Source organism: Triturus cristatus, chromosome 7 (assembly GCF_964204655.1).
Source record: "Triturus cristatus chromosome 7, aTriCri1.1, whole genome shotgun sequence".
Taxonomy (NCBI): Eukaryota; Metazoa; Chordata; class Amphibia; order Caudata; family Salamandridae; genus Triturus; species Triturus cristatus.
The window spans coordinates 1,539,099,837-1,539,117,692 of record NC_140590.1 but is presented as its reverse complement, the minus strand read 5'-3'; the positions used below and the strand labels follow the sequence as shown (position 1 = coordinate 1,539,117,692).

The 17,856-nt window shown below is 41.2% G+C and overlaps 1 protein-coding gene across 1 annotated transcript in view; it reads right to left on the bottom strand.

Annotated features, from left to right (window-relative positions):
- Positions 1-11,203, bottom strand: part of LOC146812325 (thyrotropin-releasing hormone receptor-like) — a 479,777-nt gene extending 468,574 nt beyond the window's left edge. The window contains exons 1-2 of the mRNA XM_085614581.1: positions 11,101-11,203; positions 8,942-9,836 (exon numbers count right to left, since the gene is read on the bottom strand). Coding sequence (XP_085470707.1) covers positions 8,942-9,745 — 804 coding nt within the window. The 5' untranslated portion in view covers positions 9,746-9,836; positions 11,101-11,203. The remainder of the gene's footprint in view (positions 1-8,941; positions 9,837-11,100) is intronic.
- Between the last annotated feature and the right edge of the window lie 6,653 nt (positions 11,204-17,856).

Sequence of the window (17,856 nt, the reverse complement as noted above, 5' to 3'; positions counted from 1 at the left end):
AATTTGATGGTGATGTCACTACGATGCTTAACAGAAGTGTCCCTAGAGTCACTGTTAATCCCCAGGTTTTTATATTATTTTCCTACTGAGAGTTCAGAGTTGTTGTATGACGAATAACCACCTCTGGAGCACTTCCTGTCAAATATGACCACTTGGGTTTTCTTTAAATTTACCTCCAGGGTGTTTATGGCGGTATAACTGTATAAATTATTTAGCAGTCATTGCAGCTCAACTCTCTTAAGGCTGAGGAGGGCAAGATGGTTTGCATACAAAGGATTGCTGAACTGAACACCCCTAATCTTGAACACCTACATTCTCTCTTGAAGCTAAGACTAACAACGATGCAAGCAAGTTTCCAGATCTAGCCCAGAGTTGACAGCCTAAGGAATTGAAACACCTGTGCTGATGATCATAAGGATAATGTAGTCCTGAACATCAGTAAATTCCTGGATGTTATAAATCGCTCAATCTCCTTCAGGACAATTTTGCAATTTTCAATTTTCATTCATGTAGCATGTATCACTAAGAAAAATTGTAGTACTTTTCTGGTGTCCTTATGCTTTTCAAAGTGTTATGTGCTTGTTGGCAAGGTTGATATTAAGCAGTGCTAACAATGGTGCTACTACTTAGACTTTCAACAGCAACATGCTGCCTGTGATGCGGCCAGCTGTCTCACCCAAACAACAGAAACATTTATTGGCTGGTTGTCATGACAACACTACTTTAAGGTACCTATTCATTGCCACCAGGCAAGCATGACCACATACTGTCTTATTTAATTTAGTTGCAGAGTTTGATCTGGATTTGGTTGTGAAAAGGGTGATGAATAGAGTCAATTTTCAGATGGGACCTATTAAGTTTCCTCAGGCTGTGGGCAGAGTATAAGGCTTCGTGATGGATTGGCGGTGTATGTCAGATGATGGGAGGTTTTTTAATATGGTAATAACTAGATATCAGTTTGGAGTACAGACAAGTAAGTTCCCAGTGTAAGCTACACTGTTGAAGTCAATTCAAATTACCTAGGAGGGCTTCCCTCCCAAAACTGGATCTGCTGACAGGAGATGGCAGACTGATATGCTTTATGTCCTGCATTGTGAAGGTATGTTGCCTTACAAGTGGGAGAGGGATATGGGGCCATCTTACTGATTCCGAGTGAAATATGGCTCTTGCTAATAATAAAAGGGAAATAAACTATGCCCAATTCCAGTTCATTGAAATTATTTTTTACATAGTCTATCTTGTACCTTCAGTTATACTCACAGGACCTGATTCACAGAGGTAAAGTTATACTTTTGAGTAAGTTTACACTTTTGAGAGAATGTACTACATTTGCAGTTAGTTCCTCGCTACAAATTGCCAACCACTGGTACTGCAGCACTCTCCCATAGAAAATAGTGGAGGTAGGGACTTTAAATAAAACTCAAATTGTTACATTATTTTTTAAACTCTAAATCACTCATTAAATATTGGATAGTTAATTAATCCAATCATTTTTATTTATTTTATTTTTAACAATTTTAAATAATTTGATTTAATGTTACATTATTTTCCATGGAGTTTTATGTCCCTACCTCTGTTATTATTAAGCGTTGGTGGAGAGCTTTGCTCCTCCCACAGAGTGTGCGGAGTGTTGCCTACTCCGCCAGCCGTGGTTGGTAGTAGGAGTAACTGCAGGGCGGTGACGTGGGGAGGGGGGTAGTAAACTATGGACTCCGGAGGTTTACAGGTAAGTTAACATATAAATTAATAAAACGAATTTAGTTGCGTGCACAGCATCGCATTTGGGGATGCAGTGCACGCAACAAAATTTGTTTTAATAATTTATATGTTAACTTACCTGTAAACCTCTGGAATCCATAGTTTACTACCCCCCACCCTGCCCCTCCCCCTCCCCACGTCACCGCCCTGCAGTTACTCCTACTACTGACGGCGGCTGTACTCCGCGCTTCGCGAATAGGCGGAGTAGGCAGCACCCCACACACTCCGCGGCGCAGCAGAGTTGACACCAGCCCCCGCCTCCCACCCGCCCTATTAACAATAGTTATAGAAGCAATTGTCATCAAGACGTGGCGATGGAGGATGAGGGCAGCCCGGGGACGACGCAGCTCAGGTAAGGCGTTTTTAATACTTTATATTGATTTTTAAGCTGCTATAACTATTGTTAATAGGGCGGGTGGGAGGCAGATGGCGCGTAGCAGAGCTACGCGGAGTGTGCAGAGATTGTTTAAACCTCCGTGGTGCTCCACGTAGCCTCGCTATGCCCACTACGCCCAGGTTAGTTATTATCTATGGGAGATGTTGCCTTATCAGTGGTTGGTCATGCCTTACTACAAAAGTGTAAGTTTCTACAAAATTGTAAGTAACTGCAAAAGTGTAGTTTGTGAATAGCAAAAATTAGTAAACCTACTCAAATGTACAGTTTGTGAATCAGGACCTGAGTTTATTTGAGTAATAAAGAAAATTGCCCAAGATTTCCAGCTAGAGTACCTGAATTTCTACTTATGATTTGGCCATGCTTAACTGTGACAGCATATTGGAAACAAATGTTGGTGTATTTACTGACAGCTGGAGGCAATTTAATTACAACCTCCATGTTCCTTACACCCATTTCCCAAAGGGGGAAACATACAATATAGACATTTCGTTTTATGCTTTCTTCTCACCAGAAGACACTTATACAATAGCTATAGAGCTCTGGCCCATCTATAATCTGTGAGGTCAAGACTTTCAAATGAAGTTGAGTATGGAGGAGATTAACAATGCCAGTGTTAGGACAGGTAATAATCTGGTAGATAATTTACAAGACTGGGGCAAGAAGGCTGCCATGATGAAGGCCAAAGGGGACTTTTCATATCATCATCCTAATGATGCTGTCTTTATATGCAGAAGTGTGCCGGGGGTTGCCTTGCCACATGTTAATCAACCGTGTTGTCTCTCTCTGCAGTTGTTATGATTGTGGAATGTACTACTTCAATTCTGAATTGCTCTGCTCTTACTTGTTGTGAATGTATTGTTTATCCTGTTTTTTCTTTGTATATAGCCAATAAAGATGTTTTTACATATCAACTAGGAGCAAGAATAAAGTTAATTCGCCCACTAGTTAGATGTTTTTCCTCACTAAAGTGCTCCTACGTAACACGCAAGTCATAGCACGCCTCAACCCGCAGCGGGTTGAGATGGCCCCAATGATGAAGCATGTCACTGTGGGGAAACCCCGGTGAGTGACGGGACTCAGGAAAGGACAGCTTTCCTTTTGTACCAGATTTTCTAGCTCTAACCGAGCAAAAATCTACCCCTACTACTAGGTCCTCTATCCAAGATTTCGGATTTTTTGTATGTTTATAACTTGAACAGGAGGGTGGACCTAGCTTATTCCTCTACCTCTCCCCCTTCTTTTGATTTTAAAAAGTCTTAAACAGGTTCTTAGCATACTGTGGTCACCAAAACAATTGTTTGAGTCATAATTCAGAACTATACATTGCCAACGCATGGGTTTATTGCTTCCCAGTTTAGAGTGACCAGCCCTAAAAAGTAGTATATGTCCTGACAATCAAAGATGAAAAGAGACTAATTCTAATGTTCATTTCAGTGTCTCAGTGTGAAAAATGGCTGATGAAAGTGAAAGAGGAGTTATGCAAGGTTCGGGCTATACTTAGTGATTCAACTGGGTCATTTATAAAAACAGAATGAGAGGGCAGGATTAACAACAGTCCTGTGGAATTTCAAGCACATCTTCAACTCCTCTGTGGATATATCCTTGAACAATTTGTATACTTTAAAATCCATTGTTTTCATTGCCTACACCAAATAAATAAATCACTGTAGAGAAAAACCCAATTTCCCATGTTAATACCTGTCAAATATACCTTCCAACCAGAGGTTAGTCGTGGCATCCTACTTCAGAGGTAAACTGTAAGGATGTTCAGGTCTGCCTTCAAATCTATGAAAAAATAAGCTTAGGAAGAGAGCAACAACTCTTAAAAGTTGCCTATTAATTAGACAGCATTTAGCTTGATGAGCAAATTTGATTCACTGTATGTTTTATGTTTATCATCAAAATATGCATATTAAAACTTGAAAACTCACACAAAATATATAACACAGATGCATTGTTTAAAATCTCCTCAAAGTATATAATAGGAAGGTGCTAGAAATTTTAACACCCTTAATAGCTGCAAAAATCCACAAGTGAGACGGAAAATCCCATAAGTGTTAATTGCAACCTTATCCCTCAGTGGGGCTACTGTTAGTCACATATCCCTCGCATCATTAGAGTAAGCAGAATCATAATCAGTAAGATGTTACGAAAGACTGTAACTGGAATGAAGCCAAAAACACTTTCTGCTGCCTCCATTATAAAGGGTAGTTCAAGTGTGTCAGATCCTAGCCCAATTTGCTTCTCCAGAAATCTCAACATCAGAATATCGTCCTTGGCCTTTGAGGTACTTGACAGAATAATAGTACATGAAATACTGTCTTAGGCATAGTCAAACAACAATTGCACATCATCCTACCAAATTTCATTGTATTCACTTGCCTGCATTTCATGAAAAACAACCCTGAATGGTTGTCTCAGTTGGACATATTTGACCACCCATAGCTACACCCAAATAGGAAGGCATGTCAGTTCTTTTTTCTATATGTAGAGATGAGCTAGTTTTAACCCTTATGAGCTTTTCTTTTCTTTAAAAGAGGCCAAGTGGATACACCTTTTCAAATCAGCTTTACCTCAAGAGATGGAGACCCTACTATCAGTAAGCTGATTTCATATTTACAACCTTGGGTCTCAAAGGCCAGAAGCAACTCTATTCCCTCTCTAACATCACACTTAAAATGTTTCTTGTTGCCAATTGCAAAACTTCCTCATCAAGACTTTCCAAAAATATAATTGTGGCTGCCTTAGCTTCAGCTCAAAAACTGCAAAGGTTATGTCCAGATGCAAAGCTTGGATTGGCATCTTCCTTCAAGGCAGTCCCAGGCTTTTGTCTGACTGTAGATTCCATGCCAGAGTTTTATAAAAAACTGTGGAATACCAGTTGTCTCTAAGCTCACAATATGTAGATCAGTGACAGCCCTCTGTGTACCTCACTAAAACATTTCAAACCATACCTTGTAGTGACAGTCATGTTCTCAACATAATCAAAGTGTAAGTTCAACCAGAGTAAGGAATACAAAATGACATACACACGGATATCCATCACTGAAAACTTGGTTTGTTCTCTCATTACTGATGAGATTGTTGGTGAAAAGTGTCTTTCAAACTGGACAACTGCGGCAGCAGACCAATTGCAGCCTGGCCTTGAAGCACCACACCATCTGCTTGAAACAGAGTATTAATCTGTTTTCCAGGATACGGGGGGGGGGGGGGAATATTACCTCTGTACACCAAGGGCAAATCAGATAGAAAATGCAGCGACAACAAAGGGGTGAAAACTCTTCCTGATCAGTATTCTGCATGTGCCATTGACCCCTCACCAAGATATATTTGGGCTGAATTCATTGAATGGCAAATTTTCACAACTGAAAAAAACACTTGGATTATTTACAGGCAGTCAATGTCATCCAAAGGACATTGGAGGTGAACAGCTGAAGTGATGTTTCCTTGAGGATTCGAGAGACCAGCAGGCAAAAAGATCATAACATAAAGGAATTAAGAACAGTACACTTAATACTGATTCAAAGCCAGCTTTTTTCCATGGGGTAATCTGAACTTCCTGAACCCACTGTTGTACCTGCTCAAGTGCTATTGTTAAAAATAGTTTAGCTGCTCAATATACTAACATGATTAACTAGAGATGGTTGGCTCCTGTTTAAGGTCAGGAAAATGCTTGAAAAATCATCTACTTACATCAGATTGAGCAGTTTCTCCTCACATTTCTGTATTGTTTCATTGTTTCTTTCAACCATGCCAATGCAATCTAAAGAGGGGAGATGTTTAGACCAGACCCTTTCAGTCAAGAAGAGGCTTGAGTTTGGGTGAATCACTAGCAATGATCAAACTCGCCTTCGCTCACCAATGGCAATAGCCTTCTGCATATGCTGCTGAGCCAAACATTATCCTCAACTTCTTAGATCTGTTTATCACACTACATATTCTCCAGTGTGTTATTCTTTCTAGAATGTTTTTTGCAGCTGTCTCTAGCACAACCATGAGAGCCTTTCACAAGGTGACCAAGGAAGACTGCAAAAGGACTAAAGACAAAATAGTTCTGTAGGACACCACTTATGGTTCCTTCCATAGCATCAATAACACATATCAGGTCTTGTTGAATCTCTTAACAACTCATTTTGACTGGGGATGGAAATCTATGGACAACCTTTACTTATCACACATACCTTGTGTGTAGCCTGACTGAACTTGGTCCCACTTAGACTGATTGTTTTTGGGAGGAACACCACCCAACAGAAGAGTCTATAAAGACATTTGCCACCACTTGTACACCAATACTTCTGTGGCTCACAACCTTAGAGTACTAGGTGGCATAGTCTGTGTCCTACATAATTTTCCTATTCTTCTTGGTGATCTAAAGATCTGGAGCACCAACAATGTCCATCTCATTCTCTCAAAAGACATCTCTAGCACTGTCAGTGGTATTAATGTTGTCTCAGGTAAGCATTATTACTTCCAATTGTCTCGTCAGATCAATCAAGAACAACGGCTTTTACACTCTTTTTGTCTAGTAATATTCCTGGGCAGCCTTTTGTAGGCACCAGCTTACCAAAACACCCTGGCAATTCAATGTCAGAAGACAGGTTCTACAAAAAGCTTCTGTAAGTCTGTGGCATCATTAGTGGTCTTGTGATTTCCTGCTCACAATACAGATTTTACTCACAGGTCATAAATACCAAACATGGATGCTTAGCTCTTGCCTGTGTTCTAGCCTTATTCAAATATCACTCTTCAAGAGAGAGTCAGCAACCTATCCGCACCTCACAGTGAACTGCCTAGGTGCCTGCTTGTCGACCTCCTCCATGTTGGATAAGGGTTAGCCAGGCATCTCCTATTCCTCTTCAGCAAAAAAAAGGTAACTCCTAGCTCAATACTTTTTCAACTGCACTTTTCCATGCACTTTGAGTATTCTTGCCGTCGTCAGTGCTTGATTTGCTTTCTCATACTAACTGCTCATTGATTTTTTTGTGAACAGTACCCATCAATTGGGGTGGGGGAGTGAAGGGACAGAGGTTTGTTGGTTCATGGAAGGGTGCATGTATTTTTACATTTGGGATAAGTTGCAGAGGCCATGCTATGTATGGCTCCCCCATTACCCCTCTTCTCATGCAGAGCAGTTGAAAGCACAGGCATATTATTTTAAATGGCATACATATCATGAAATTATAGATGGGTAAAGAGTTGTACTCTCTTTGTCTATTTAACCCTCTGAATCCTTCTGTAAAAAATATCAGTTATTGACCTCCATATTTATATGTACAACCTATGTGCATTCAGACCCAAGAGATTATTTATTTTTGTGAATTATTAACTGTTCAACACATATGAACCTTAAGTGGTGTACTAGAGCATTCCTTAGTCTTAACATTACTTCTCTGAATTATGTTTTAAATCGGAGGATAAAAGAATACTTCCTTTGGTGAAATAACTATGCCAGCCAAGCAGCCAGTGTCTTCTGTTTAATGTAAGTATACACGCACATTCTGAACTCTATAAACCCATGCTACATCACTATGTCAATGTACTTGTAGGCAATTTTAGGAGCAGTACCATGTATTCTGTACATTTTACCAAAGTTTCAGCTGGCCACTAAAACTACCTAATAATAACTTTGCCCTTTATAACAAAGACAATCACGTCATACTTCTCATCCGTTCCTGTTTGTGGAATTTCCACTTCTAGCTTGAGAGCAGTGTCATTGTACTGAATAGTTTAGCATCAGGGTCGGATTGGTAAGACAGGCACTCAGGCAATGAGCAATGGGCCGGTATCGGAGTTGCAGCTGTGGGCCACTTTTTTAGTGTGGTGGGTGGCCCATTTGGGCTGTGTCTGTGCTGTTCAGATGCCACCAGTGGGGGCCTGAGCGGCCTTTCGGGAGGCAGATGGGCCTCTATGACATCCCTTTCACCAAGCAAAGGTGTCATTCCCAGTCTCTAGCTGGGCCGGCCCATTAATTGAATACAGATTGAGCAGGGGGAGCCTGAGCAGAATAGGACTTACATATATTCAGGTGTGGTTCTCCATTGTAAACTAATCTGTGCATAATTAGTCCTGGCAACGTTGGCATTTGTTAAGCTCAGCAAAGTTAAGAACACATGATTCTTTTAGAGGGACTCCCCCCTTTTTTTCATTATATTTAAAACACTGAATCAGTGTTTTGCCAAAAAGGCGCAATCCGCAAATGTGGGTCACTTTCTTTTTAGGGTGCCTGGGCCTATTTTAGATCCCAATCCAAACCTGTTTAGCATATGATTGTAGTGCTAGGATGCCAATATTTTAAGTAATGTAACTGGAAGCAACGATGGGGTCCAAAAAGATATTTAAAGATCAGTTAATAGAAAAATGATTTTCAGAACAAAATGCCCTAGTAAGGTTTTCACTTATTACCTTATTTCTTTATTCATTATGCCCATGTACTCCTCCAAAAGTGGCATTGTCTAGCTTGATAAAACGTGTTGGGCCATTTCCAGAGGATCTCAATAAAATGTTTTCATTAATTCTCACTCAGGAGGCTTTTACAACTAGTAATAATGATGATCCCCCAAATGAAAGATGGTCCTATTTAATATCGGTAATATTTAGTTAGATTTTACATTATAAACATACAAAAATATTACTGAGAGCAATGCAACCAGGTCCAAGGCCCAGAGAGATGAGATGTCCAAGCTAATGGACATTGCTATATGTTAAAGTACTGAACACGTACATCAATGTATAGACAGAGGTGTTAATGCTCTTTTCAGATGTGATCAAAAAGGAAGTGGCACTTACTTGTTTTCTGGAGCTAGTTGTGCTCTTGCTTCCCTTAGAAGGGAGCTTAATTGAGCTGTAGGGCTTGCCCTGGTGCTTGTAGCTCATCCTGTCAGGGTCCTGTGGTGTTGAGGGCAAAGGATTCATGAAGAGTATCCGTGCTATTAAGCCATACAAAACAGTGGCCAAGACCAGGGGTATGACATAAAAGATGGTAAAGTCCAGAAAGTAGATGGGCGTGTATAGATTTCGTGAAACCCGGTAACCACAGTTGACTTGAACACCATCTGAGAATGTCACCTCTTTGGTGTCCACCAGAAAGAACCACATCACGCAGTACATAGAGGTGAACATCCACACGAAGGCAATGATCTTCTTGGCCCTGGAGACGGTGCATATAAACTGAGCTTTGATTGAGTGGCAAATGGCAATGTACCTTTCCACAGTGAATGCTGTGATGGAGCACGCTGAGATATTGATGCCAAGGTACTGCAGGTAGGTGATGCACAGACAGCCGGCATACCCATATACCCATGAAGCAACTACCTCAGAGATGTTTGGAAGTCCAGCGGCAAGAAGGACAATGAGGTCCGCAATGGCCAAACTGACCAAGTAGCAGTTAGTTGGGGTCATCATATGTTTGGTTCTTAACACAACCATCACCACCATTATGTTCCCTGCAATGCCTATTCCACAAATGAGAAGCACTAGAAAAATGGTTATGACTTGCACTTCGAGTGCGTTTTGTGGCATTTTTTCAGAGGTTTCGTTTCCTGAGGTCATGTTCATAAATGAGAACCCTGACGCGAGTGTCTCGTTGTCCATGGTGTCTTCAGGTTCTTCTGCCTAGGGTTTCTGATGCTGGTGACAGTTGACACTGGGCGGATGTACTCCTTTTTTGACAACTTCAAGAATCCTGTGAAAGAGAAAGGCAGAGAAATACACTTATTGGGTGAATAAGATTAAAATTCCAAATACATATAACTTAATACCAGTGTGGAATCTCTACAGCTGAAGATTGTTAGTGATTATTGCTTATGTAATAGTTAATATAATTATATAGCAGACTCTACCATTTCTTTGTGTCTAGCCTTTGACAACTGGTGTTAATAATGTATATAGCTGATTGGTACTTACTTGATTGCCCTCATAAGGCCAAAAGGCTTAAAAGCGAAGTGACCCCTCGAAATTGAAACCTGCCACATTCAGGAAGTCTCCACAATAGAGTCATTAGTCCACTGAAATATCTTTCCACCTTACATAGAACTCGCCAAACTCTGCGGGATCTGTTCTACTTAATGATGGATCCCTTTTAAAAATAAGCTCACTGCACGGAGAGCAGGTTTACTTTTCTAACACATGGACCAATGTCAATTCTGCCACTCTGCTTTTAAATCCTTCTGCAATTAATGCAAAGGAATTTTAAAAAAATGATTTTAGTTCTTTTTGATGCTAAACACTGTTGACTTTAATGTATCAGTCACGGCTCAGACCTTTCAAACAATGTGCCCTTCTGCAAAAAAAATATGTACTGTGTTCCTATGCCATCTCCTAAACGGTTGTATTTCGCCATTAACCATATGTCCAGAAACAAAAGTGAGCTCTAAATGTGGTAATTCATGTAACGGTTGCAATGCATGTTCGGGGTAGAAAATACAATTTCATAAATGCACTGTTACTTTTCTTATATTCATATAAAATGATAATAAACACAAGTTTTGGACTACAATGAGCTCAAGTTCGGTGTTTGAATGACCGCTCCAAATCACAGTTTAGAAAATATGCAGTTTAATAGTAAAGCTAATCTTAATAAGTGGCCGGATTCCTCAAGCGTTTAGGGGCTTACAAATGGTAGAAATGCGCTATACAGGTTTACTTGGCAAGAGTTAAGGACTGTTCAGCTACGAGATATAATTAATTACGTCAAAATTACGTGGTTATGTTTTGTTAGTTTTCACAACTTCCGTTATAGCCTCAAATGTAAGTCGATTGAAAACAGGTTGCGACACAAAACAAGAAGAAGTAGCAATTAACTCGGAAAGTAAGGGAGTATACACAAACACAACATTCAGAGAGCAAGCTCTCATAAGCATACCAATCAATTAGGGAAAACAACCGTCGGTCCAGTGACTACCCAATAAGTAATTTAAAAATGCCGCTGGTTGCCCATTTTACTTTACCATTTCTTGAGCTGCTTGCTGTTCTTAAGGGGGCTTGTAGGCTGTTCAGAGGAAACGCTTAAGTACTGGATGGCTGGATCTCCCCTCTGGCTGCCGCCTGTGCTTCTTCTGAGCGATGTGCGCTGCTATTCAGGCAGAGGTTGTTCAGCACCACAGACAGCGACACCAAGGCGGCGGCTCCGCGCCGGTCCTAGCGCATACTGATTAAATACCCACGTTCGCTTCACAAATTCAATAAGAAATCATCTAACTACATTCGCTTGGTATCCGTAGCAAGTGTAAGCACAGACAGGGAAAGCAGCCAAATTACAATGGGATGGCACATTTAAAGGAAGAGTAGGGGAACGGGACGCCACCAATCTCAACCCTCAAAAGACATACACAATTGATTTTTTTTTAAATAAATCTGGCGCTGTGCAGTTATATCAGGGAAGGTTGTATGCTAGCCCATCACAATGTGTGCAAAATAAATGAATGGTCCCCTCCATAAAACTGAAGACTTGTAACAGGCGTGTGTTGTCTTTAATTCTGTGTTCTAATTAAGTTCAAATGAAGTAGCTGTAAGACGTTTTAGCACAGTTTTGAGAGGTCCTGTAGAATGACGCTGCCTGGAGGGTCAAAGGTTATCCTTCTGAATAACTCCATATTACGATTGTGCGTGAAAAAAAGGAACGACTACTGCATGATCGTGTTTATGGCTTTTTTTAATGGATGTCCGAGGGCTATCGTCCACGGTTAATTAACCCCGCGGGAGAGCCAAACGACTCAAGATCGTTGGGTTGCTGGACATTTATATGGACGGAGGGGCAGTTTGATGCAAAGAACAACACACTTTAAACATCACACACTGAATAGCATACACCACAGGGGAGACGTTTCAGAAAGACCAATTCCTCAGACCTACTGATGGATACACAGTAGAAGGTGGAATTGATTGTTGTAAATTCTCACTTTAATTTCAGTGTCTTCATATCTTTCTTCTTTTCCTTTACCTCTATCTCTTTCTCTATTTCATTCTTTCGCTCTACCACTTTCTCTGTTTCTCACTCTCTGTCTCTCTCTTTCGTGCACATGTGCTTGCGCAAACACACACAAACACTAATTCCGCTTGGTCATGTAGAAAGTAGGGGTGGGCGGAATTTGCAAAAGTGACTTTCGCAAATTATCGCGAAAATGTTAAAAATCTCCGCAAACACGCGGAAATATTGCGAAGATGCGGAAGTTTTTTTCCCGCCCGTTCGCGGTATTTTCTGCATGGTCACGGCTCGCCAACTTACCCATGCGGTTGCTCGCGGGCGCGGCCATCTTGTTTTCACTCTTCTCGCGGTGCATGATCGCGAGAAGAAAGACGTGATCGCGCGACCAATGACATTACTGCGGGCGCGAACTGTCGCGAGACAGCACAAATGGCTACCAACAATCCAACATCTCGTGGAGAACGAGACCGGATCGGGAAAACTTGTCGGCGAACGCGGGGATTCAGGTAAGGCGATCGCGCGCACGCGAGTATGTATTATTTTACAGCGCGAGCAAGAAACAAATTATCGCTAAGCTGCGGAATGCGGAAATTTTGATATTTTCGCGCTCTCTGCGGAACGCGAAAATGTCAAATTATCGCAATTTCCGCGAGCGAAACGGAAATTTAGCCCAGGCCTAGTAGAAAGTGTCCATCAATATCTACGCCTCTGTGAGATAGAAGGCACTGTAAAGGGATTGGAGGCCAATCAATGAAGTTTCATTTAAAAGTATTGGAAACATTTTGGCCAGTTTCCGATTATATAAATGAACCAGCTCATGGGTTTGTGGTAGAGTGTTTCCTTGCTAGACATAGACAGGATAGTGCTTTGACCTCTTTTATGCATTGGAGGGAACAGTGATCCTACCCCAACAGACTTTTAAGGAGGTATAGGACTGAGATGGTTTGGGGTGATCGATATATTAGACTCACTTCCTTGTGACAAGTAGATGCTAATGCATGTGATTACTGCACACAGTGAGAAAGTGGGTTATTAATTGGGGTGGATGGTAGTCGATCACAAGGAAAATCACTATTCTTGATATTTCCAGGAAATGTTTTAGCAATTTAAACCTGAGCTCAGCCCCTGGTAGCTATGGCACAGAGCACACAGGCTTAATTTAAGGAAATTTGTAAAGCATTTAGATGTATCAAAACAGTCAAAAATGTAAAAACACTATATAATAAAACTCTCATGGTAATTTATAAACATAGAGAATATTGTGATGAGCAAAATGATACCAAAACAACAAAATGCCAGTAAGGGGAACCTGAGATATGACATTTTAAAGATTGAATTGGATTTTAGTGCCAAAAAGTACAAAACACAGGCAACTGGTCACGCTAAACTAGGCCAAAATCAAATTAAAGGCTGACCACGGTCGATCCCTTGGTGGATACAAGGGTGGAATCATTCTAGTCAGGAGCTACCTTCTTAGAAATAGTTCTGGATGTCAATGACTGTCAACTGGTTTGTTGGCGTCGGAAGCAGCAGACAAAGGCCAAAGCAGGACTCAACGGTGACAGGTTGCTGGAGGACGGGGTCCCAGGCACTCGTCAATGAAGGCAGGAAAAGGTATGTGATTTCATGCTCTAGCGTAGATAGAGTTCTCATTGACGGTGGTGTTGAGAAAGCAACAGAATGGAGTTGAAACAGCCCAATGGATTCCGATGTTGAGCTGAAATGTGGCAGGAGCTGCGGCAAAGTCAGGCCCACCGGCGATGCACCCTATGTGAAATGGCTTGGCAGGTTGATCCAAGTCTTCTGCCAGTTCTCCATGCAAAAAGTCCTGAAAAAGTTTCAAAGTCACAGTTTGTAGGGTTTAAGCAATGGGAGTACACTTTGACTCGATCTCTAAGTGCCCCAGGGCTGGGTGAACACCAACTAGGGATCAGAACTCACTCCATTAGAAGCCACTTTTGGGGTCCAGGAAAAGTTCAGTTGGAAATACTCCACTGGGCTCTTTAAGAAAGTGAGCGTCCACCAGATTTTCGGTCACTGTAGCTCAAGAAGAGGCCAGAGAACTGACACGTGGAATCCACCTCTTAGTCCTGGGGACAGGTCGGAGCAGTTCAAGCCCTTAAGGGTTTCCTCACAGGTCACAGCAGCTGGTGTCTTCTGTCTTCCACTAGTCCAGAGGTATTCCTTAAGCGGGTAGGATAGGGGTCACTTTTATGCCCTGTGCCAGCCCAATTGGTGGGGGAAACTCCTGCCCTCTCAATATCCAATGGGGTAAAAGTTCAGAGGGGAGACCCCACCCCCTTTTGCTGCACTTCCTCTGTGGTTAACTGTAAACTATCCCACAGTGCCCTTTTCTACCTAAAACCTACATGGCTGAACCTTACTTCCCCTGTCCAGCCTTCCTCTGCCCACCCCGGGGAATGGCAATGATAATGGGCAATCCCTCCCTGGTGGTCACTTCAAACCAGATTTGAGATAGCTCCCACTTTGACTGAGGCTGGAGACAGGCTGGATTTGAGAACAAAGGAGGGAATGCTTAGGTGTGAACTACATCTGCCAGTGACAGAGAAGGTTTTATTTGAAGCTCAAGAAGAGGCTGAGCACAGACCCTCATGCCATCCTTCCCAGGAAGAAAGACATCTCCCCACATCCAATGCCTTTGTCCACTGTCTGAAAGCAATACATGCCACAACAGGAGAACAATTAACAGTCAGGTGACAATGAACACGGGCAGAAAGGCAGGCTTGGATCAGGCAGAAAAAAGAAAATTTTCAAAAAGTACCTATTTCGAAATAGCAATAAAATATCTGACTTGACCTTTAATTTGAATTTTAAATTACTATTAAAATGAGTCATTGATTTGCCCCTACAGGGAATGCACGCCTTATATAATTTTCAACCGTGCCATTCAACAAGGCTGCATTCTTGCACCATTTCTGTTTTGTTGAGGGAAATGTTCTGTTCTTATTCAATTATATGCAGACAACTTTATGCTCATCACAATAACTGCTAAAGGACTTTAAATTTTATGGGATAATTTTACAAATTTCATGAATAGCTTTAACTTTAAAGTTAATTAGCTGAAATCTTTTATTACAGTTAGTGGACCAGAAAACACATGATCCTACCAACATTTGATAGATGGGGCTCAGGTCTCTTAAGTTAAAACCTTTAATTACCTAGGTATTATTCTTGATTCAGATTTAAGTTGGGGCCATCTACTGAACTGACATTCTCAAAACTTTTCAAGAGTCTTGGAGGCTATATTTTGGTTTGCATCTAAGTTACACCATACACCTATTAGAGAGATTATACAGCTATATAAAAGTAAATGTTTATCTGTGGGGACATACAGGACAGGAGTATGGGGGTATATTAAACCTGAACACTTACAGTGGTTAGAGAATGTTGCCTACAGTATAAGGTATTTCCCCCCTCTGGCTCAAGAATTAATATACTCCAGAGGTAGAATTTTTAAGATTTATATTTAAGGATTGTGTTGCTCTGGATAACGTGGCCAAGATCCCATTGTTATTACACATTAAAAAAGCCTTTTCGGACCTAGGGGTATCTTCCTACACTATAGGTAACTTTTTTAGAGACTATAATAAATTCAGTTTTTAAGGATAGGCATGATGAACGGATAGCACATACACAATCAATGTGTACGGTTGTTCATTACTTCCCTGGATCTACCTCTTCAGTCGATGGAGACATACTTATCTTGGATATGCAAGCCGCAATAAAGTTTTTTTTTCATATCTTCATTTAAGCTCACTGCACTTTCTTGTAGCCTTCCCTCAATCAAGAAGTTGTTTTTCTTTTTTTTTACAAACTGTCCCTGTGACAATGTTTCTTCACAGATCATGATGCACTTAATGCTCTTTTGTACTCTGTATAGAACACAATGCATATGCTTTCTGCATCCGATTCCGATTTTGCATGCTGAAAACATTGGAGGCCTAAATATGATGTTGGTCATAGTTGCCTCCACCAGTCATCTCTGTGGTTTCGGAACTGACCGACCTCAGGTCGGCGGTCTGAAACCACAATTACGATGCAACCACACATGGTGCTGTGTCGTAAACTCCCATTTCCCTATGGGAGCTTGTGTCGTAGTTAGAATCTGGCCACAGCACAAGCTCCCATAGAGAAATGGGAGTTACTGTAAATCCCTTCACTGTGTGGCAGGCACCTCAGGGTGCAGTGTTTTACATGGGCCCCAAAAGTCGCTTTCTGACTGGCTCTCCATGTCGGAAAGCACAACATGGAAAACCTGTCGGAAACTGACATTATAATCCAGATGGCGGAAGTGCCGTCTGTAAGGGATTATGTGGCAGTTCCGACTGGCTGAAGAGCTCTTTGAGCCCGACGGAAGCCAGTCGGATTGGCTGGCCGGTTTGGACTCTGACCACCGTCATTGTAATATGGCGGTCAGACTTCAAACCAAGGATGTCTGACTTACCGACCAACATCCTAATGAGGCCCTAGGTCTCGTAAGATAGCTTTATTGGTTTAACAGCAGCTGGAGTCCCAAGTAATGTGCTACTCAGTAATCAATTATATTTGCAGGACTTAAGCATTAGAAAAAGTATGCTTTTAAGACAGTGTCTTTAACCGTTTTAATTGATTTTTTTTACAGGTTCAAAATCATCAAATTGATAACATTAATTAGGGTGCCTTGAGTTTTTCTTTAGAATCAGTGGAATGAATCGGCAACATTTAGATTGGCAAATGTGTTTTTTAAAATGTAAAATATGGAATATGTTTGTGTAAACTTTTTTTTTGCTCTTAACTTGTGTAATTGAATTGTTGGTGTATACTTTTATGGGTTTTACCAAATAAAGATATTGACAAAATCAGCCAATGAATAATTTTTCTAGTTATTTCCAAACTGAAGTTGTTCATTATAACATGTTCTATTGTCACCCAGTTCTTGAGCCAGACTTCCCACACAAAAAATTACTTTGAAGACTTTTCAATCCCAGGATGTGCAAAACACTAGTACACATGCCCCACTTTTAAAATATCATGCATACTTACCTTTGGGCGTATAGGGCCTACTTTAAGGGTGACTTCTAAGTATTAAAAGTGAAGGTTTAGGCCTGGCAAAAGGTTCGTTTTGCCAAGTAAAATAGGCAGTATTAAAACTGTCTGCCCAGGCTGCAGGGGCAGGCCTGGAAACGGGTTTTGCATTATCACTTTCCTGGTGGCACAATATGTGCTACAGTCCACTGGTGACATTTAACTTGCAGATCTGGATACACTTTGGTACCTTGTACTAGAAATTTAGAGTAAGGTCAGGAGTGTAACCAATTTCCACATGTTTTAGGGATCCTTTCAGGGGACCTTGTTAACAGTGCCCCATTGAAGAGAGTTGAACAACTAGCAGCATCAGTACATACAAAGTGGGGATGACAATACAAAAGGGACATTTTCCTATATGTCTCCCCACTGATTAAACATGAGGAGCACGTCAGCCATTTCATTTGCAGTTCTCATCATTTGAGCACTAGAACCAGAAAAGGACATCTACATTGAAATGGTCAGTCCCGGGTATGTGCTCCACTGTAAAGTACACACTCTATAGGGAGTTGGAACGACTCAACAGTTTGGGGTTTTCCCACTCATCCACATGAGCCATCTGAGAGGCCAGTGGCCAGTTTAAACCCCAAAGTGAGTCCCAAACAACAGCGAGGCTCCCTTTTCTTTGACACTACAATGCTGTTCTCTGAGGAGTAATTACCTGTCAACAAATGCAACTGGCCAATCCCGACAT